Here is a 23,424-nt window from a genome sequence, read left to right on the forward strand (position 1 = left end):
GTTAGATTGATAGTGTGATGGTGTGAGCAGTGGAAGAAACAGTCACCATGTTGATGGTCGTTAACGACTGTTTTTATTCAAATTCAGCGCGCCCCATTAAGGGCAGCACGAGATCAGTCACCTGGTGCATCGTGACATCATAATTGTTACTCAGGGTGCGTGCTGCAAGGGATGCTGGAGTCAGAGAGAAACCTCTGACGACGCCATTTCCCCATGGCTGCCCCACCACGTGGCGATACAAGTGGGGCTGGTTCACCATGAGGATGTACGCTGCCACACAACCCCTCCCCCTCAGAACCGGCTACATATCCTGTCACTTTGGCAGCCGGCCCCAGCACTTGGGCGGAGCCGTCTGCACTGGCTGTGATAAGTCCAGATGGGCCGCCTTCAAGCAGTCCACTGTAAAAAGTTCCTCTCTCCCCCCAACATCCAGGGTAAAGGTTCTGCCATACCTGTGCAAGACTTTGTATGGCCCCTCGTATAGTCGCTGTAGCGGTGCACCTTGTGGTCCCCTCTGCACGAAAATGAACTGGGCCTTGTCGAGCTCTTTGGGGAGATGAAACAGCCGGGTGCTGTGGCGTGCCGGAGGTGGGGGAGCTAGGGAGGCCAGTCGCCTGCGTAGGTCCACCAGCAGGTTTTTGTCGGTGGCCTTGGTGTCAGAGTCTGGGCCGAGAAACTCACCCGGCAGGGAAAGCGGTGTGCCATAGACCATCTCTGCTGCTAGAGGAGTCACATGAAGGAGTAGTGGCTGGTAGGAGAATACCAGCCCTCTCCAGAAAATAAGAAAAAAAGTGAATAAAAAGCAAAGCCCCAGATACACCAAACACAACAAATAAAAGATAAAGGTGTGGAGAATATGGCACCTAAGAAAGAAAAACCAAAAACAACGGGAAAAAAAGAAGGAAAGATGCCGGAAGAGAAAGGTGAAAGCCTTAACTGCACGATAAAGCAGGGACCCACCATGGAAAGAGGAGCCTGCTCCCCGAGGTTAGTGGAGACCCCGCAGGGTCGCGACCCACCGATCGCGGGACTGCAAAAATGGCTTACTGAGCTAAACAGAGATGCGCAACTGTGCACAACAAGGAGAACTCTGACAGGAGGGGGGACCAGCTGTGAAGTGAAACTGAGAGATGCCCAACAGCAGGGCTCCCAGCTGGAAGATAAAGAAAGCAACGGGAAAGGGATAGGTGAGAAAGAACAAAGGAAGCAAGAGACACAACAGATAACCAGCCCAGAAGAAGAGGACGAACATCAAGGAATCATGCAAAAAAATAAAAAAACCCAACAAACTGAGACAATCAGCCCAATCAGACATAAGTTTTGAGCTCCTAAAGAAGAGGAAGGAGTTTAACACAGCAAAATCGATCCTATGGAAAAAAGGCTATAAATTTATGTTAAGACATCCAGAGGTGCTCAAAATAGTTATCTCAGGGGAGCAAATCAGATCTGGAGAAAGCATGAGAATTTGCAGAATGCCTGCAAGACAGAAAGAGAGATGAAGCGATGTAACAAGAACAAAGAACGACAACAAACTACATATAAAGATGTAAAAATAATGTATATGTAAGAACTAAAGAAGGGAAAGAGAAGGGAAGAAAGGAACTAAGGGGGATAAAAAGAGGGTGAGCTTTGTTATATGTGTAAAAAAAAGTCTTTTCTGGGGGGGTTGGGTGGGAGAGAATAACCGTCACTGTGAAATGAGTTGATGTTTGTGAGCGAGTTCGCAATCCAAATTGAGAGGGGAGTTGTGGTTGCCCAGCAAGGGATAAGGAGCAACTCAGAGAAGTGGGGGGGGAGACATTTGGGGCTAAGGGGATATTGGATGTGGGAGTTGTTGAAGTATTTTATGTTTTAAATGTGTTGTCATACATTGAGTTTAAAAAGGGAAAACTGAGAGATGAAAATGGGGAAAAGGGGGATGGTGGTGGTGAGGAAGTGGAAATGAGGTGTAAACAGGGTATGAGATGGCCACCTTGAATTATATGACTATAAATATTAATGGAATACATAACCAAATTAAATGGAAGAGGCTATTAAATTTACTGAAAAATAGAAAAAAATAGACACAGCATTTGTGCAGGAAACGCATCTATCTGAAGTGGAACATAATAAATTAAAGAGAGACTGGGTAGGGCACGTAGCGGCAGCATCATATAATTCAAAAGCTAGAGGTGTAGCTATATTAATTAATAAAAATGTACCAATCAAAATAGAGGAGGAAATAATAGATCCAGCAGGGAGGTATGTAATGATAAAGTGTCAGATATATTCAGAATTTTGGAATTTGCTCAATATACATGCACCTAATGAAGACGATCAAAAGTTTATGCAAGATATATTTTTTGAAGATTCTAGATACACAAGGGAATATATTGATAGAAGGGAATTTTAACCTTAATTTGGATCCAATGTTGGATAAAACTGGACAAAAGTCTAGCAAAAAGAATAAAGTCCCCAAATGTATGGTTAAATCAATGCAGGAAATGAAATTTATGGATATATGGAGGAGGCAGCACCCAAGGGAGAAGGAATACTCATATTATTTGAGTAGGCATAAAACATACTCAAAGATTGATATGTTTTTGTTGTCGGCCAATATTCAAGGGAGAGTTAGAAAAACTGAATATAAAGCTAGATTTCTTTCTGATCATTCACCCCTGTTATTAGCAATAGAACTGGAGGACATCCTACCAAGAACAGATAGATGGAGGTTAAACTCCATGCTACTTAAAAGGCAGGAATTTAGAGAGTTTATTGAATGCCAAATTAAAATCTACTTTGAAATAAATATGGAATTAGTGAAAGACAAATTTATATTATGGGACGCAATGAAAGGTTTTATTAGAAGGCAGATAACAAGTTATGTAACTAAGATGAAAAAGGACTACAATCGGGAAATAGAACAGTTGGAAAGGCAGATAGTTAAGTACAGAAAAGGAACTAGCAACAAGGGATAATGCAACAAAAAGAAGAGAATTGGCGGACAAAAAAAATAAAATATGAAACATTACAAACGTATAAGGTGGATAAGAACATAATGAAAATAAAGCAAAAGTATTATGAACTAGGAGAAAAAACACACAAAATATTAGCCTGGCAACTTAAAACAGGATAAGCTAAAAGAACAGTATTGGCATCAAGGAAAAAGTACAAACAAATTACATATAATCCAATGGAGATTAATGAGAACTTTAAGGAATTTTATGAACAATTATACCAAACTGAGAACAAGGGGAAAGATAATAAAATAGAAGAGTTTTTAGCTAAAATTCAACTGCTGAAATTGCAAGAAGAGGAACAAAACAAACTGATTAAACCATTTGAAATAGAGGAAGTACAGGTTATATTTAAAAAGTGGCTGAACATTAAAACGTCTGGAGAGGATCGATTCCCAATAGAATTCTATAAAAGATTTAAAGAGTTATTATTCCTCCTCTCCTGGAAGTAATGAACCAGATAGAAGAAACACAAAACTTGCCAGATTAATGTAAGTACAGCAATAATCACAGTAATACCAAAGACGGGGAAGGATCCATTAACACCAGCATTGTATAGACCAATATCTCTACTTAATTCAGATTATAAGATAATAGCAAAATTATTAGCAAACAGATTGGCTGACTATGTACCAAAAATAGTAAAACAAGATCAAACTGGATTTATTAAGAAAAGACGAACATCGGATAATGTCTGTAAATTTATTAATCTAATTCATGAAGTTCAAGGAAATAAGATGCCAACAGTGGCTGTTGCTTTAGATGCAGAAAAAGCCTTTGACAGGGTAGAATGGAACTATTTATTCAAAATATTACAGAGGTTCAATCCACCAGATTTCAAACTCTAACTTCCTACATAATACAGGAATTGGAAATTATCTTTGTGCTCATCTTGAAGTTAAATTCCCCAACTTGTTTTAAGGAAGCAAACCTTTTGAAAAAAAATTGTTGTCCAGTGATATTTGATGCACTGTATAAGGAATTGTTCACATGGCCTTCTCCTAAATGATAAAATCCAGTGAGAAATACTAAAATATGCAAAGATTAACCATCAATTTTATTTCTTGAACTTAAAATTATGTAACAATGTAGGTTTTAATAGTAACATGAAAGTGTTTTTGCATCTTTATGATGTCCTCAAACTAATAGAGATTCTGCCAACAAATTAATTTTGTTACCAGCTATCAAACCTACCTGTTTGCTCAGCAAACAGATTTTATAATGGGCTATGTTCAATTAAGTCTTAGGGATGCTCTTGGTAGCTTTGTTTCCAAGTAACTAACCATTATGTACAAAAATATCTTCCTCCCAAACCTGCCTTGTAAAGGAATATAGTTAGCTCCAATATTTAATACACCTACTATCTTTTGCTTGCCAAAAAGATCAATCGGGGCACAAGAGACTGTATCGGCCCGCTGCTGCGGCAATCAAGCTGGCACTCTGGGCAGCAAGCGCAACCAAAAGCCAGCAGACCATGCAGTGGCACTGGCCCCAGTAAGCAAACAGTCAACACAAAGGGCCAGCACGCAGAGAGGAAGGGATTGTTATGTAGGAATGTACCCTTGCATGGGCTATTGCTTCAGTAAAAGAGGGAAACAACGGGAACATGAACTGTATAAAAGTCGGCCTTGAGCTCCCAATAAAGCAGAGCTATACCTGACTACACTTGTGTGTGTGTGTGTGTGTGTGTGTGTGTGTGTGTGTGTGTGTGTGTGTGTGTGTGTGTGTGTGTGTGTGTGTGTCTTTCTTTGCGTAGCGCACGGCTACAATTGGTAACCCTGACAGTGTAGATGGCATCTAAACCCAATGATGAGTGAGCAGGCAGAAGTCAATGCAGTTGCTCTCAAGCTGACAACCTTTTGGACGAATCGACCATATATGTGGTTTGACCAGGCTGAGGCACAGTTTCAGATCTGGCAGATCATAGCAGAGTCCACCTGGTACTACCACATGGTGAGCGCCCTAGACCAGGATATGGCCAACTAGATGGTCAACTTCATCCAAGAGCCCTCATCACAAGACACCTACATGACCTTCAAGGACTCACTAATAGAGACCTTTGGGCTCTCATGGCATGAGAGAAGGGCACATCTGCTCCACTTGGATGGGCTAGGGGATCCCATTGGATCTGATGAATGAGATGCTGACCCTCCTTGGAAAGCATGAGACCTGCATCATGTTTGAGCAGGCATTTCTGGAGCAACTGCCCGAGGTCATCCAACTGCTCCTAGCAGACGCTGACCAGCGACCTCTGGAAAGTCACAGCATGTGCGGACGTTTTGTGGAAACAGAAAAGAGAGTGCTCAGCATCCATGGGGCTCATTGCCAAACCCTCCAGCCAGACCTGCACAGACCTGCAGAAGGAACAGCAGTCCCACAGAGGAGGTGATTCCAATAACCAGTGGTGTTTCTACTACTAGAGATAGGGTTCTGGAGCCCGCCAGTGCAGACCACCATGCACATTCCAGGGAAATGCTGGGGCCAGCTGTCACTAATGGCCACAACAGCTGGCCAACAATATAGCCTCTTGTACGCGTGGGACCGCCAGTCTGGACAGCGATTCCTCATGGACACTGGGGCAGAGGTCAGCATTCTAACCCTGTTGGGATAGGACACCAGGAGCAGGCAAGTGGGCCCCACGCTGAGGGCTGCCAACAACAGCACAATTAGGACCTATAGCACACGCAAGGCCCAACTGCAATTGAGAGGCAGCCTCTTCTTGTGGGTGTTCATGCTGGCCGCAGTGGAACAGCCGCTCCTCTGGGCAGACTTCTTGCGCACCTACAGCCTACTCATGGACCTCAAGGGTTGGAGATTGGTTCACGCAAAGACATTCCAGACCTTCCCCCTCAAGATGCCAAACTTCCATCACCACACCTGGACTTCGTGCTGCGATCCACGGATAAGTACACCAAGGTCCTGGCCGAGTTCCCGGTAGTGCTCACCCCCCTCCCAATTCTCCACAACGATACCCTGGCACGGAGCACAACATCACATCCTCACCCAAGCACAAGCAAGACATCTTCCTCCAGAGAAGCTCCAGCTGGCGAATGAAGAATTCAAGAAACTGGAGGAGCTTGGAATAGTACAGTGGTCAGACAGCCCACGGGCTTCTCCCCTGCACATGGTGCCCAAAGGCACTGGGCGTTGGAGACCATGCAGCGACTACCGTCATCTCAACAAGGCCACAATGCCAGATCGATACCCGTGCCGCACATCCAGGACTGTGCACGTGGCAAATATCTTGTCTAAAGTGGACCTCATGCGGGGATATCATCAGGTCCTGATCTACCCAGACGATATCCCCAAGACCACCATCATCGACCCGTTCAGCTTGTTTGAATTCCTGCGCATGCCATTCGGGTTAAAGAATGCCACACAGACATTCCAGCGGCTAATGGACGCAGTGGGTCAAGACCTGGCTGGCACCTTTGTCTACTTGGACAACATCCTCCTGGCGAGCAAGGACCAAGAAAACACTTGGTGCACCTCCATAACCTCTACACCTGGCTGAGCAAATTCAGACTGACGAACAACCTACCCAAATGCCAGTTCGTTTGGAGGCCATCAACTTCCTGGGCCATAGGGTACCCAAGGAAGGGGCCACACCACTACCCAGCAAGGTGGAGGCCATCTGGAAGTTTCCTAGGCCCAACATGACCGGGGAGTACAGGAGTTTGTTGGGATGATCAACTTCTACCACAGGTTCATCCCCTTAGCCACTCGGATCACATGGCCCTTGCCACCTGGATGGCAGGCAAGGCAAATGACATATCATGGGACAGGAATCAGCAGAAGCCTTCATGAAGGCCAAGGAAGCCCTGGCAGGAGCCGCTCTTTTGGCACACCCCAAGGCAGGCACTCCAACGGCCCTGATGGTGAATGCCTGAGGAACGGCAATCGGCAGAGTTCTGGAGCTGCAGATTGAAGGAAGTTGGCAACCGCTGGCTTTCGTCAGCAAACATCTGTGACCTCCGGAACTGAAGTACAGTGCTTTCGACAGAGAGCTACTGGCACTATACTTGGCCATCTGCCATTTCAGGTACTTCCTTGAGGGCAAGACTTTTACGGCCTTCACAGACCACAAGCCCCTAACTTTCATCTTGGCCAAGATATTGGACCCCTGGTCAGCCTGCCAGCAGCGTCTTCTGTCTTACATTTTGGAATATACCATAGATGTAAGACATGTCTCTGGCAAGGACAATGTGGTGGCCGACGCTTTGTCCAGACAGAGGATCCACGAGCTAATGAAAGGGGCGGATTTCATAGCACTGGCAAAGGTGCAGCAAGACGATGCGGAAATGTCCCAGTACAGTACAGCCATATCAGGACTGCAGCTCCAGGACAGGTAACACCACCCTCCTGTGTGACGTGGCCACTGGCCAGGTCAGACCTATTGTCCTGGAGACTTGGAAATGACAGGTTTTCGATTCCATCCACAGGCTGTCTCACTCATCCATCAAGACCACGGTCTGACTGGTGGCCAGCAAATACGTGTGAAATGGACTACAAAAACAGGTCAGTGGGTGGGAAAAGGCATGCACATAGTGCCAAAGAGCCAAGGTGCAGCGGCATACCAAGACCCCGCCCTAGCACTTCAAGCCTGCGGAGCGAAGGTTCGGCCATGTTCAGTTGGACATAGTGGGACCTCTACCAGTTTCTCATGGTTTCCATTATCTGTTCACGACTGGGCCACTTTATCCTACATTACTTTGGATAAAGTGGCCCAGTCCACCTCCAGCCTGTGGTCTGACCTCGCCATCCTGTGGAGCGCCCAGATACACCACACAACAGCCTATCACTCACAGTTAAATGGTCTAGTGGAATGCTTCCACAGGCACTTCGAGGCTGCACTCATGACCAGGCTATAAGGACCTAACTGGGTAGATGAGTTACCATGAGCACTGCTGGGGATCCGCATGGCACCAAAGGAGGACATCAACACCTCTTTGGCTGAACTCGTCTACAGAGCTCCACTCGTGGTCCTGGGGGAATTCATGTCATCTGCAGGCAGACAGCAGGATGATGCAGCAGCTCTCCTCCGTAAACTACGGGAAAGAATCAGAAACCTGGCCCCGACACCACCTGCCAGGCACAGACACGCGAGGACCAACATACCCAACGACTTGCAGGACTGTGAGTATGTTTTCATTCGCAGAGGTCCACACCATCCACTGCTGCAGTAGCCATATGAGAGTCCATTCCGGGTTGTCCAATACAATGGAACCACATTCAAGCTGGAGATCAGAGGCAAGATGGAGGTCTTCACCATGGACAGGTTAAAGCCGGCACACCTGGACCCGGTGCGCATAGTTGAGACGCAAGCACCATGCAAAAGAGATAGGCCACTGTAACCTGCAGAGACACTGCCTTCAGGCACCAAGGACAGTTCTGCTGGTTCTGGGGTAGGGTCATGTAGCAGCCCAGTGCTGTGGCAATCAGGCCGGTGCTCTGGGCACTGAGTGCAACCAAAAGCCAGAAGACTGCGCAGCAACACTGGGCCCAGCAAGCGAACCGGTTGGCAAATGGCTAGGGCAGTGTAAGGGCCACCCCAAAATGGTGCTGGTCCCGCTGCACAGCCAACACACAGGGACAATGCTTGAGGAAGAATGGATTGTTATGTAGGAATGTACCTGCATGCGGGAAACCATTTTTGTTATGTGGGCCATTGCATCAGTAAAGAGGGGAAACGGTGGGAATGCGAACCGTATAAAAGTTGGGCTTGAACCTCAAACAAAGCAGGGATATACCTGACTACATGTGTGTGTGTTTTTCTTCATGTAGCGCGCGGCTACAAGACCATTATTTAACCTGAAACTGTTTTTATGCTAATCCTTCCCCTCAGAAGACTCTCTTCTCTTTAACAATAGTTATTGCTACATAGGAAAATCCTACTGATGTCAGGCTCACCAGCCTATAATATCTAGAGACCCTTTTGGAGCCTTTGGAACAATACAAGCTACCCTGCAATCCTCTGGCACCAGACTCATGGCTAAGGACATTTTAAATATTTCTGCCAGAGCTTCTGCAATTTTTACACTAGCCTCCCTCAAAGTCCAAGAGACTATCTTGTCAGACACTGGGGATTTATCTACCCTTATTTGATTTAAGATAGCAAGCACTTCCTCCCCTTTAATCTGTATAGGTTTCATAACCTCTCTGCTTGTTTTCCTTTCTTTCTACGACTATGTGCCTGTTTCCTGAGTGAATACTGAAGAAAAAACATTTAAGATCTCCACCTTGTTTTTTGGCTCCATACGAAGCAGACCACTCAGATTTTCAAGGGGACTAATTTTGCTCTTAATACCCTTGAAACCCTTGGGACTTTCCTTCACATTGTCTGCCAAAGCAACTTCTTGTCTTTTTTGAGCCTTCCTGATTTATTTCTTGAGGTTTCTCTTGCATTTTCTTAACGCCTCAAGTTCCTTATTTGCCCCATGTTACTTATAACTCTCTTCTTCCAAACCAGATCCACAATATCCCTCAAAAACCAAGGTTCCCTGTTAACCTTGCCTGTTAACCTTGGCTTTAATTCTAACAGGAACATACAAAGCCTGTACTCTCAAAATTTCACATTTGAAGGTCCTCCACTTACCTCCCACATCCTTGCCCAAAAACAACTTATCCCAATCCACACATTCCAGATCCTTTCTCATTTCCTCAAATTTGGCCTTTCTTCAATTTAGAATCTCAACCCAAGGCCCAGACCTATCCATCTCTATAATATAACTGGAAACTAATGGCATTATGATCACTAGACTCAAAATGTTCCCCGACACATACTTCCATTACCTGTCCTGTCTCATTCCCTAAAAGGAGATCCAGTATTGCATTCTCTCTCGTTGGTACCTCTATATATTGATCTAGAAAATTTTCCTGAATATATTTGACAAACTCCAAGCCATCCAACCCTTTTACAATATGGTAGTCTCAGTCAATACGTGGAAAATTAAAATCCCCTACTATCACAACCTTGTATTTCCTGCAGCTGTCTGCTATCTCTCAACAGATTTGCTTCTCCAATTCTCGCTGACTATTGGGTGGTGTATAATGCAACCTTGTTCCTCAGATCCACCCATATAGCCTTAGTAGACGAGCTCTCTGGTCTGTCTTGCATGTGCTCAGTTATGATATTTTCTCTGATGAGCAATGCCACTCTTCCACCTTTTATCCCCTCCTTGCTATCGCAACTAAAGCAATGGAATCATGAAACATCGGGCTGCCAGTCATTCCCCTCCTGCAACCAGGCTTCACTAATGGCCAGAGTGTCATAATTCCATGAGCCAATCCACACTCTAAGATCGTCTGCCTGTCCTACAATACTCCTTGCATTAAATAGATGCACTTTTAGAAAATTTCCACCATGTAAAACCCATTGACTTTCATATTAGTTTTTCCCTCCTTTACTCCTCTATCTGCTCTGGAACTCTGGTTCCCAGCCCTCTGCAAATCTAGTTTAAACCCACTGGAGCAGCACTAGCAAAGCTTCCCTCAAGGATATTAATTCCCCATAGGTTCAGTTGCAACATGTCCCATCGTAAGAGAGCCAAATGACACCCAAAGCCCTTCCTCTTTAGCCATGTGTTAAGGAGCATTATCCTCCTATATCTAACCTTACTAGCACATGGTATGGGTAGCAACCCTGAGGTCTTGTCCTTCAAGCGCCTAACGAACTGAACTTTTCTTGCAGGACCTTCTCACCTATATAGACCACAACATCTGGCTGCTCACCCTCCCTCCTAAGAATCCGAGATATCTCGGATCATGACACCAATGAGGCAACATACCATTCAGGATTCTCAATCTTATCCACAGAACCTCTTATCTGTTCCCCTATGGAACTTCCTATCAATACAACTCACTTCTTCTCCTCCCTTTCCTTCTTTTTTGAATATTTTATATAAAATATTACAGCCTGCTGTCTCAGTTCTTTCGCTGTGTTTGCACACAACACGCTACACTGGTGACCCCGAATCTTCACGTTCTGAAGACTCGGCACAATGTATCCCGCAGCTGTAGGCACTGTTGCGTTAAAGCTGCCCACTTTCTGGATGAACAAGCCCCGCACGTGGTTCAGCCAAGCGGAGGCCCAGTTCAGATCAAGCAGATTACCTCGGATTTGCCAAAATACTTCTATATCGTCAGCTCGCGAAACCAAGGAGCCGCTTCATGAGTTGATGGCCTCATTCAGGCACCGCCAGGGAAAGGTAAATATATAGTTCTAAAGAACCTCCTCATTAGTATTTAGGATGCCAAAGGGCTGCTAGGCTCCTTCACTTGGATGGCCTAGGGGACAAGACATCATCCGCCCTCATGGACAAGATGCTCACTTTGGCAGAGGAACAAAAGCCCTTCCACATGTTTGAGCAGACGTTCCTTAAGCAGATGCCCGAAGATATTAGGCTCCTACTGGCTGATGTGGATTTCAGAAACCCACATAAGGTCATGGCATGGGCAGATGTCATCTATCGCTCCAAACGTGAGCCTGCAGACACACTCAACTGTGTAACAAGATCACTGCCCAAGCCAACATCCAAAGCTAGTCCAACACATGACCAGGATTCCCCCTGCCCATGAACCAAAAGGTCTGATCCAAAATGGTGCCTTTACCATCAACAGAGGGGTGCGGGAGCATGCAGGTGCCACCAGCTGTGCTCATTTCAGGGAAATGACAGGGTCAGCTGCTGTTAATGGCCATGGCGGCTGGCCAACTGAACAGCCTACTCCATGTCTGGGGCAGGATCTCAGGCCACAGATTCCTCGTTGACACAGATGCAGATATAAGTATCATTCCCCCATGTCACGAGACACGCATGAGACCTCATGGCCTCACCCTGCATTCAGCCAACAACACCACCATTAAAACTTTTGGCAAGAGACACTTTCCTGTGCATTTCAGCAAGTCCACTTTCAATTGGTCATTCACACAGGCATCCATCTGCTAGGCGCAGACTTCAGTTCATATAAATAATTTAAATTGTTATGTTATCCAGATCCCTAAGTATTTAATGGCCTCTTTTGGTCATTTAAATTGAGTATTTCTTCAACAATAATCTCCTTATGAAAGGGGTATAACTTCACTTTTATCCTAATTTACTTTATAACCTTAAATCTTACCATATTGTTCCAAATTTGTGTAATTTGTGTAAGGAAGTTTCTGGTCTGTCAGATATATCAAAACGTCATCCGCAAATAAACTAATTTTGTACTCCTCCTGACCAACCTTAAACCTCCTAATTTCTAAGTCACTCCTAATTACTTCTGATAGTGGCTCTATAGCTAAAATAAATGAATCTATGGATAAGGGACAACCTTGTCTACTAGATCTCGCCAAATGAAATGGATCAGACATCTGTCCATTAATTATTACTTTCGATTTAGGATTATGATATAATGCCTTGATCCAATTTATAAAAGTTTGTCCAAACCCAAATTTGTTGAATACTTTAAACCAAAAGTCCCATTCCAGTCTATCATATCCTTTTTCCGTATCTAGTGCCACTGCTACATTTAGGACTTTCCTTTTTTGTGCTGCATGTATAATACTAATTAATCTTGCCACATTGTCTGATGACTATCTCTTTTTTTTAACAAATTCTGTTTGATCCATGTTTATTAATTTAGGCAATAATTTAGTAATTCTATTCACCAATATTTTAGCCAGTATTTTAAGAGATTGGTCTTTAAAAAGAAGATTTTAAAGGAACTCTATCTTTTTTTTGGCATCACAACAATTATTGTTGTGGAAAATGAATCTGGAAGAGTACGAGTTCTTGATGCTTGATCTAATATTTCCATAAAAATAGGAATCAATACACCTTTCAATTCTTTATAAAATTCAGGAGGAAAATCATCTTCCCCTGGGGATTTATTACTTTGTAATGAACTTATTGCTTCTTTTACCTCTAATTGTGTAAATCATGCACTCAATTCTATTTGTTCTTCCAAGTTTAGTGTAGGTAAATTTATCCTCAATAAGTAGCTTTCAATTTTATTATCATCTTTTGAGGACTCTGAACTATATAATTTAGAATAAAAGTTTTTAAAAGTTTGTTTATTTCTCAATGTTTATAACTGATCACATTTGAATCATTTTTAACTGCATTAATTGTTTTTGAGGCCTGTTTAGATTTCAATTGCCATGCAAGTACTTTATGTGCTCATTCACCTAATTCATAATATCTGCTTAGTTCTTTTTAAAAAAATATGTAATGCTTCATGAATTTGCATGTCATCCTTGCACAGGGGCCATGCTAATCTTTTCTGTACCATTGCAATCTTAGTATATTTACTGCTGAAGTGAGCACATCTGCTTAGTTCTTGTGTAATTTTTTTCCATTGTATAAGTTTGTAATGTATTGTCTTGAAGTTTTTTATTAATTAATTGCCTATGCTTATCTTCAGAACTTTGCTTCTGAAAACCTTTTTCCAATAACTTTATTTCTCGCTCCAACTAATCTTTCATATAATCCTTATTAATTTCGTTAGTTACACTTATAATTTGTCCTCTCAGATAAGCTTTTAAAGCATCCATATTATGCAAGCCTACTGTATGTATGGGACCAGTTGTCCCAGTGAAAATTTCTGGTGGACATGGGTTTAGAAGTATTTCCACCCACCAGTGTTGACACATGCCATCCTACTTTAGACTTGCAACTATGAGCAGTTAACAGTTCCAACATTCCAACCTTTGGCACCAGGAAGATGAATGTCAAGTTCGAGAATCATCTCTACACTTGGCCATTTATTATAGCCGCAATCTCCCAACCTTTGCTTGGTGCAAATTTTCTTCAGGCTCATTCATTCCTTGTCAACTTAAAAAGGCATCAGCTAATAGATGGAACTACTTTTCAGACCATTCCTCTGGTAGACCCTTTACTCCTTGCTCTCTGCCTTCAAACATGAAGTAAACCAGTAGATGAATTCTCCAACCTGTTGGAAGATTTCCCTGAGATTATTACTCTACAATTTTCTGCATCCACTGCAAAGCACTATGTAACTCATTGCATTTGTACTAAGGGCCCTCCCATCCATGCTAAAGCCTGCTGCTTGCCTCTGGAGAAACTGTGCTTAACTAAGGAAAAGTTTGCCAAGATGGAGGAACTAAGCATAATTCATAGGTCCGACAGCCCCTGGGCATGTCCATTATATATGGTCCCTGTAATGAACTAGAATTCACTGTCTGTGTGTGGATTAGATGGCCGACCCCTCCTCTTGGCTCCACCCCCATCGGTGTCCATATAAACCCTGTTTTCCTGCCTTACCTCAGATTTACCTGAAGACCTCTGTAAATATTGGCCATTAGTTGCAAGCTAGTAAAAGTGTATTTGTGCTCCTCTAAAGTCTCAGAGTAATATCAATCATATTACAGTCTCGAAACACAATGGAGGTCAGCAACCTTATGGAGGATACAGGTGACTTAATGACACCCCAATCCTGGGCCATTATCTGATACCTCATATTCAGGATTTCTCAGCTAATTTGTATGGAGCAAAGATCTCCAAAATGGTGTATGGTTATCATCAAGTACCAGTAGAGCCAGAAGATATTCCAAAAACAGCAGTAATTATCCTGTCTGAATCCTTTTTTCCCCTTGAAAAAGGTGGCCCTTTCTTACTTCAACTCCTACTAACCCTCACCTCTTACCTGTTCTCACCAAAGCCTGTTGAGCCAAAGCCCTACCATTCTGACTCAGTCCACTCCAACGATGACCACACATGGTGGACAATATTATTATTATTGTCACAAGCTTAAAAATGCTTTTAAAGATGAGTGGTATAATTAACGTGAAATCAAATTTTTTCAGATTAGGTCATTAGTAATTTGGGGAGTCCCATGATTATATGTAAGTAAGCCAGGAAAATATGAACAATTTTGTTTGCCTTCTCCACACATTATTGCCTGTTCTCCTTGTTCCATAACAAAAGCAGAGATAAATAGAAGATTTACTTTTATTGTAAATACATAGATGGAAAGGGAAGGACAATACTGAAAACTTATTCATCTTGATCAAAAAGAATTAACTTCTTGCGGTAGTTTGAATAAGTGAATGCTTGCTAAACTTATTTAATGTTAGAGTCATCCATGTCCATATCAGGAAATGTTTATATTAACCAATGAAAGAAAAGAATATGCATTTTCCTTTCCTAAATAATGTTAGTGAATGGCTGAGAGTTTACAACAATATAACCACTTTTTTACATCGACTGTAATTTTTAAAAACTAAATTCCAATTTAAGACTTTCATAATATCTGTTGTATTTCTCTGGATTAAATGCAGCAGTCTCAGTAGCAAAAAAACTTTTCTAGCAATTCTCATTCTCTCATTCAATTCCATTATTATTTTCTAACACTTTTATGAACTCTCTACTTCTTCTACAGACTTACCAATGGAATCCTTGAGTGCATGTGTGAGTTTGCTTTGCCGAAATGGAATATGCTCTCTCTTGGAATCAGCAAGAGCAATAATGGTTTGCTCAAGGAAGGAGAGTGACTTATTGATATACATAGCTTCTCGCATCACCTGTCCTTCAGACTGAAATAACAAAGATGTTAGTGCAGATTAAAAGGATATAATGCAGTGATTGTACTTTTTCTTGTGTTTTTGATTTATCAGTGCAACAGACACCAAACATTCTATAATTTTGGCACCCCTTTGTCTTAGTTCATTCATAGTTCTCCTAGCTCTTAACTTCATAGCAAGTTGAATATTTGATCAGCATGCTGTGATCTTTGATTCAATAACACCATTTGTAGAGTATTTGTCATAATTGAACTTAATTTTTATCTGGACCAACACTTATAAAAACAGGGAGCTGGTCATTGCTGTTTATGTCAGTGTGTGTGCAAAATTCGTACTGAATTTACTTATATTTGAAACATCAGCAAAATACACTGGAACATAATTCATTTGCTGAAAGCAGTGGTAGAAAATATGGCCTAACATGCTAGATGTCTAATTATGCAATGGACTATTAACAATGAAGGTGGCACTATCTCATCTGATGGTGCTACAATGCACCACTGAGCTCAATGCAGCACAAATACCTGTCCTTGTAAATTACAAGCTGAGCAAAAATCAAAATGATCCATTAGATTTTACAGGTCACTCACTCCTGTCTTTCCCAGGCGTTCAGAACCCGCAAGATCCACCATGTTGAGTTTTGAGGTCAAGTACTTGACTTCTGAAGCCTCCTTCCATCGAGTCTACAAAGAGAAACATTAAAGTATATTTAGGAGGCTTTGCCTAAAAATGTAACTTGTGGAATGCATATGGAAATGGTCAATGAATTGATGAGCAGGTTAATGTTTTGGAAAAATGAGTGAATGTCATATTCATTCATTAGCTTTTCTTATGGCTTAGCTGGTAGTAATAATGAACAGATAATCTCATAACATGGGTATATATTTTCTCTTTCTTTGGCTTGGCTTCGCGGACGAAGATTTATGGAGAGGGTAAAAAGTCCACGTCAATAGGTATATATTATTCAACATATAATGGCTCTATAAACTAGAGGTGTAATAATAAAATTTTGAACAGGATATTCAACCATTTAGAAAATATATCTTTCTAATCTTCTCATCCAAGGAGACCAGATACATGACTGGACTTGGAGTGAGAAGTGTGAACCTATAAAAGAGAAAGGACGCAGGACCTGTTGGTTCTTTCTTTGGCTTGGCTTCGCGGACGAAGATTTATGGAGGGGGTAAAAAAAGTCCACGTCAGCTGCAGGCTCGTTTGTGGCTGACCAGTCCGATGCGGGACAGGCAGACACGATTGCAGCGGTTGCAAGGGAAAATTGGTTGGTTGGGGTTGGGTGTTGGGTTTTTCCTCCTTTGCCTTTTGTCAGTGAGGTGGGCTCTGCGGTCTTCTTCAAAGGAGGCTGCTGCCCGCCAAACTGTGAGGCGCCAAGATGCACGGTTTGAGGCGTTATCAGCCCACTGGCGGTGGTCAATGTGGCAGGCACCAAGAGATTTCTTTAGGCAGTCCTTGTACCTTTTCTTTGGTGCACCTCTGTCACGGTGGCCAGTGGAGAGCTCGCCATATAATACGATCTTGGGAAGGCGATGGTCCTCCATTCTGGAGACGTGACCCATCCAGCGCAGCTGGATCTTCAGCAGCGTGGACTCGATGCTGTCGACCTCTGCCATCTCGAGTACCTCGACGTTAGGGGTGTGAGCGCTCCAATGGATGTTGAGGATGGAGCGGAGACAACGCTGGTGGAAGCGTTCTAGGAGCCGTAGGTGGTGCCGGTAGAGGACCCATGATTCGGAGCCGAACAGGAGTGTGGGTATGACAACGGCTCTGTATACGCTTATCTTTGTGAGGTTTTTCAGTTGGTTGTTTTTCCAGACTCTTTTGTGTAGTCTTCCAAAGGCGCTATTTGCCTTGGCGAGTCTGTTGTCTATCTCATTGTCGATCCTTGCATCTGATGAAATGGTGCAGCCGAGATAGGTAAACTGGTTGACCGTTTTGAGTTTTGTGTGCCCGATGGAGATGTGGGGGGGCTGGTAGTCATGGTGGGGAGCTGGCTGATGGAGGACCTCAGTTTTCTTCAGGCTGACTTCCAGGCCAAACATTTTGGCAGTTTCCGCAAAGCAGGACGTCAAGTGCCCAGTCCGGGCACAGGGAGAGCAGCAGCGGCCCCGGCCCCGGTCCGGGCGAAGGGTAGACGGCGGCGGCCCCGATACGGGCAGGAGCAAGGGGGAGACGGCGGCCCCGGCCTCGGTCGAGTGAGGCAGGCGGAGGCCCCGGTCCGGGCAGGGAGTGGGAGGCGGTGGCCCCAGTCCAGGCACAGGGTGAACTGCGGCGGCCTCGGCCCCGGTCCGGGCAGTATGGACCGACCTAGGAGGGGAGGCAGGCCCCTCCAGCCCGGGTAACAAACCTGCATAGGAGAAGGCCACTCTGATATAAAACCTACGACCCAAGGACCTCGCTGCCACGTCCCAGCTTGCTTGGCCACGGCACACGAACCATGGGTTTAAAGGGTGGGGCCAGTACTGCGCGCACTGCACTCCACCTAAAAGCTCCTTTGCGCAGGCCCGAGGACAGGTCCACGTCCTCCCCCTCAACGTCCTCCCCCTCCACGTCCTCCCCCTCCACGTCCTCCCCCTCCACGTCCTCCCCCTCCACGTCCTCCCCCTCAAAAGATGCTCACAAACTCAAGCTAGCATGCTGGAACATCAGAACCATGCTAGACAAGACTGACAGCCACCGACCTGAACGTCGGTCTGCCCTCATTGCACATGAACTCCTCAGACTTGACATCGACATAGCCGCTCTCAGTGAAGTCCGCCTGGCAGATGTAGGCAGCCTCCAAGAACGCGGCGCGGGCTACACACTCTACTGGTCTGGCAAGCCTTCGGATGAACGACGCCTATCTGGTGTAGGCTTCATGGTCAAGAGCTTCATTGCCTCCAAACTCGAAAACCTTCCGACAGGCCTCTCGGACCGAATCATGTCCATGCGACTCCCACTTCAAAACAAGCGTCACATCACCCTCATCAGTGTCTATGCTCCAACCCTCCAGGCGGAACCAGCAGAAAAGAACAAGTTCTACACCGACCTGCGCAACCTCATCCAACGTACCCCTACAGCCGACAAGGTTGTCATCCTGGGCGACTTCAACGCTCGTGTCGGCAAAGACCTGTTGGTAAGTTTCACTAAACAGCAGACAGGACTTGGAGCAAGAGGCGCAAGAGTATTATGATCCCAGTTCATTGGGATACGATCGCATAGGTGGCAAATTTGGACATAATTAGTTAATTATTATTTACTCGGATACATGATACTGTTCATCAATCTCACAGCCTGCGGGAAGAAGCTATAAAACAGCCAGGCAGTCTTAATCTTGATACTGTGTGCTGGATGTAAAAGTCCTCAAGGATTCTTTATCCCCCACTTAAACAATACCCCTGGTGAGTGTCATCAACAGAAGGGAGATCCCAGTGATCTTCTTTGATAATTCACTGCATTGACTTCAGGTCCAATTCTTTGCAGCCACCTTGCCACGCAATGATGTAGCCAGCAGAATACTCTCAATTGTGCACCTGTAAAATGTTGTCAAGATGGGAGACAGAAGTTCTGCCCTACTCAACTTCCTTAACAAGTTTCAGCTTTATTGTGCCTTCCTGATTAATAAGGAGATGTAGTGGGTCCAGACAATGTTGTCCATTCTATTGCACACCAAGGAACATTGTGCTCTCAAAGACTAAGCTATTGATGTGTAATGGAGAATGGTCAAGTTTCATCTCACTGAAGTCCACAATCATCTCCTTTGATTTAGACTTTAGATTTTGCTGCATATCTGGACTGATTGTGGTCTTTGGGTTGAGAAGCCAGAATCCAGTTGTAGATGTAGGTGATGAGTCCCAGTGAAGACAGTTTATACACCAGCCTCTGAGGTATGATTATGTTGAACATTGAGTGGATGAATGTATAAGCTGTCATTCTCTAGGTGGGTCAGGATGGAGTGGAGGGTCAAGGCTGTAGCATAATCTGTGAACTGGTTTGGATGGGTCCAATGCTGCTGGAATGTATGATATGATGCATTCCATTACCAATGGCTCAAAGCATTTCATGATCGTGGAGGTCAGTGCCTCTGGGTGGTAGTCTAAATACTGTGACAGATTATTTTGTGTTTATATTGCATATTGATATGTTTTTGGGAGATAAATTGGGGCAGATTTTTTTAGTGTAGGTCACATAAAAACACTTTAAAACAGATCTAATTTAAAATACTGAGCTCTGCTCATGCTAGATATGTCGGTGCCAAGAGCCTTTGCAAAAGCTTTGGAGAGTGCACAAGAGACTTCACTTATGGAGTATTGTTTACAAAAAGGGAACAGATGAAAGAACCTGTCAGAGCCACAGACTGTCTGGTGTGGAACTTACTGTTCTAAGAGGATCATGTGGTTTTGCAAGCAGAGAGAGTAAAACAGGCTTTCTCTCTGGGAGAGAGAGACACACAGAGATCAGTTCTGCAGTTTTATAGTCAGCAGCAGCAGCTGGAACAGGACAAGCTGGAAAAACTCAATTTGGACGATGGGTTGTGACTGCTTAGTTCAGCCTGGTCAAAGCCTTTGTGGTTCATGCAGGAGGAGAGGACTGGCTGTATAATGTTTATCTTGAAATAAGAGAAGCAGAAAGGAACTCTATAGTGACCTGAAAGAAAGAGGTTATCATCTGGAGAACCCTAAGGGGGCAAGTTTCTTTGGCAAGACACTGAAGTGGCTGATTAAAAAGGAATCAGTTGTGGGTGTCCAGCAAACAACAAATTTCTCTCTGAAAACTGACAAAATCCTTCCTGAGCGGTAACCATTTACCTTTCAAACACCAAAGCCGGTGAACTTTATAAATGTTAAATTATCTACACAATATAAGAATTGCCTGGAGGAATAAGAGGTGAGATTGGACTGTGAATCAAAGAACCTTTCTGAACTTACACACACATTACATACATGTGCGCTTAGAATGATAAGGGGGTTAAGTTACTTAGTTAATAGTGATAAGTTAAAGTGTAATTCTGTTTTCATGTTTAAAGATAATTAAAAACAACTTTTGTTTAAGTAACCATTTGTCTTGGTAAATATCTATTGCAGCTGGATTTTGGGCTCCTCTGGGCTCGTAACATTATTGTCACTCTTTTGGGCACTAGGATGATGGTGGCTACCTTGAATCTTGCGGGGACAGTGGACCGCTCCATTAAGATATTGAAGATGTCCATTTGGACCTCCAACTTATGGCCTGCACATTCCTTCAGCTTCCGACATTTTCTAGTCCTGCTGCTTTGTCCTGGATAGTTTCCTACTCACATCAGTCACGACTATGCAGGGTGCCTGCTCTTCAGTGGGATGTGTGGCTTTTTTTGGTGTCACTTTGTTCTTTTTCATTAGACTGTGCATAGAAAGTATTCAATATGTGAAGAAGGGAGGCATTATTACTGCTAACACACAGGGTTGACTTATAGTCAGTTATGGTTTGAATACCTTGCCACAATTACCTCATGTTGCTGGTATCACACAGGTGTCTGTGGATTATCTGTGTGTGCCCATGCTTTGACTTCCCGATTGTGCAGAAGAGTTCAGCCCTTGCTGATCTTAATTTTTAACCCTTCTTGAAAGCAGTTTTGTGAGCTCCGAGCAATGCACAAATTTGTGTATCATTGGGATCTCTTTCAGGAAAGCTATGACCTGTACAAAAGGGACGGATTACAACAGAACTTCAGAGGGATCAATGTCAAAAGAAATGGGAGCATGGCATTGCTGATCAGGGATACTATCAGAGCTGCAAAAAAGAGTGAAGAAGTGGAGAGATTGCCTATTGTGTCAATGTGGGTAGAAGTCAGGAACAGGAAGGGGCAATAACCCTACTAGGTGTATATCATAAACCCCTTAATAGAAACAGAGACATTGAGGAGCAGATAGGGAGGTAGATTCTAGAAAGGTCAAAAATAATAAAATTGTTGTGATGGGTGATGTTAATTTTCATAATATCGATTGGCATCTTCTTAGAATGAGGGGTTGAATGGAGAGGAATTTGTGTGTTCAGAAGGCTTCCTGAGACAGTATGTAGATAGGCTAACTCAAGAAGAGGCTATACTTGACCTGACATTTGGAAATGAACCAGGTTAGGTGTCAGTGAGTGAACATTTACGAGAAAGTGATCACAACTCCTTCTCCTTTGCTGGAGGAGAGGAATAGACAATTTGGAAAATATTTAATTGGGGTAGGGGAAAATATGGTACTATTAGGCAGAAATTTGAGAGTAGGTGTGCTTGGGAAAATGTACAGCAGAAATGTGGCAAATGTTCAGGCAACATTTACGTGACACTGCACATATATGCTACATTGAGGCAGGGAAAGAATAGTAAGGTGAAAGAACCATAGAGTATAAGGGAAGAAGAAAATCTATTAAGAAAAGAAAAGCTTATTATAAATTTAAGAAAATAGGAACTGACAGAGCTTCAGAGAATATCAAAATTGCCACGTATTTGTAAAAAAAACAAAATTGTAAACTTAAGTAAATTAAGACAATAAATGCATAATAAATATTCATAATCCGAGTGCAAAAAAAAGAGACTTGTAATAGTGTAGACATGTAGCTTGTGCTGTTGGAGCAGTCATTATTAGTGTAACAAGGGCAGATTCAAGACCCTAATAGTTCTTGGAAATAACCAAGAGGTGGTTATTTTCAGGCTTCTGTATATTCTGCCTAAAGGTAGCAGTGAGGAGAGGTTGTGGCCAAGGTGGTCAGGTTCCTTTATAATATTGGCTACCTTCTTGAGGCAGCACCTCACACAGACGTCTGCAACGGATGGGAGGTCAAAGATCTGGCTGTTTGGTTCCTTCGAATGTCAAGGAAAATTTATCTGATTTTCTTTTGATAGAGCCATTCATTGCCTGGCATGTACAGATGGATGTTACACGTTGCTTCTCTTCCTCTGTCTTGTTGTACTGCAGGTGTGGACTATTCATATTTTGAGGAGTTGCAAAGTGAATTGTACGTCAGTGAGCATCCTCTTTTAAATTTTTTGATATAGAATAGTTCATTGAGACAGCAGAAAATTGTTGGGGTTAATTGTAAGGCATTAAAAAAAATCTCAAGGTTGATTCGTAATCTTTTCAAGAGTTTACCCTCTTTTTTGAATATTTTATTTAAAAAAATTCAATACAAGTAATTTATAAATCATTATGCAATACAATGAGTGTATAAATTGAAGAGAATTTTATTTATTACATGATGGTTATATCCCCTCCCCCTCCCTCCTTATCCCAAACCGCACCCCCAACCCTTCCACCCAAAAAGGTTGTACCTTAGAGCATGATCAAGTCAAGTGTAAAAACATACCCATCTCTTCACCACACCTGAAACATTGATAAATATGATTTCATTCTGCTCAGTTTTTGTGGTCTTAAATATAATTAATATAAGAAATTATACTGAACCAATCTATATCTTATATTAAAAGTATTTATTATACTATCTTGACAGAGATCAGACCATCTTTACTCATCAATTATAATATTCAAGTCCATCTCCTATTTCTGTGCAGATTTATGCAGTCCTTGTTTAATAGTTCTGTTCTCCAGTAAGAGATATATTGCTGATATAAATTTCTTAATGTATCCTCTCCTAATAAGAGTTTCTACCTCACAAAAAATAGGTAACCACATTTCTGGACCTAATTTTTCCCTTAAGAATGGTCTCAATTGAAAATAACAAAATAAAGTATTATTAGGTATTCCATATTTATTCCTAAATTGTTCAAATAACATCAGTTGGACTTGTTCATAACAGTCTTCAATATTTATAATACTCTTATTGGACCAAATGATTAAAAATCAATTATCTTTTGAAAAAGGTACAAGTTGATTTTGAATCAAAGGCATTTTAGGTGATATACTTCCTTTTGTTCCAATTTAATCA

At 43.0% G+C, this 23,424-nt stretch overlaps 1 protein-coding gene and 1 non-coding gene across 3 annotated transcripts in view; both read right to left on the minus strand.

Moving 5' to 3' along the window:
• kif9 (kinesin family member 9) overlaps positions 1-23,424 on the minus strand; it is a 158,235-nt gene that overhangs the window by 79,802 nt on the left and 55,009 nt on the right. For both annotated transcript variants that reach the window (XM_069922101.1, XM_069922099.1), the window contains 2 exons: positions 16,110-16,202; positions 15,384-15,531 (listed from right to left, as the gene is read on the minus strand). In XM_069922101.1, coding sequence (XP_069778202.1) covers positions 15,384-15,531; positions 16,110-16,202 — 241 coding nt within the window. The remainder of the gene's footprint in view (positions 1-15,383; positions 15,532-16,109; positions 16,203-23,424) is intronic.
• On the minus strand, positions 13,197-13,299 carry LOC138755968 (U6 spliceosomal RNA). Its single transcript, XR_011352664.1, has one exon. It is a non-coding gene; the product is annotated as a U6 spliceosomal RNA (small nuclear RNA).

Source organism: Narcine bancroftii, chromosome 2, assembly GCF_036971445.1.
Source record: "Narcine bancroftii isolate sNarBan1 chromosome 2, sNarBan1.hap1, whole genome shotgun sequence".
NCBI classification, from domain to species: domain Eukaryota; kingdom Metazoa; phylum Chordata; class Chondrichthyes; order Torpediniformes; family Narcinidae; genus Narcine; species Narcine bancroftii.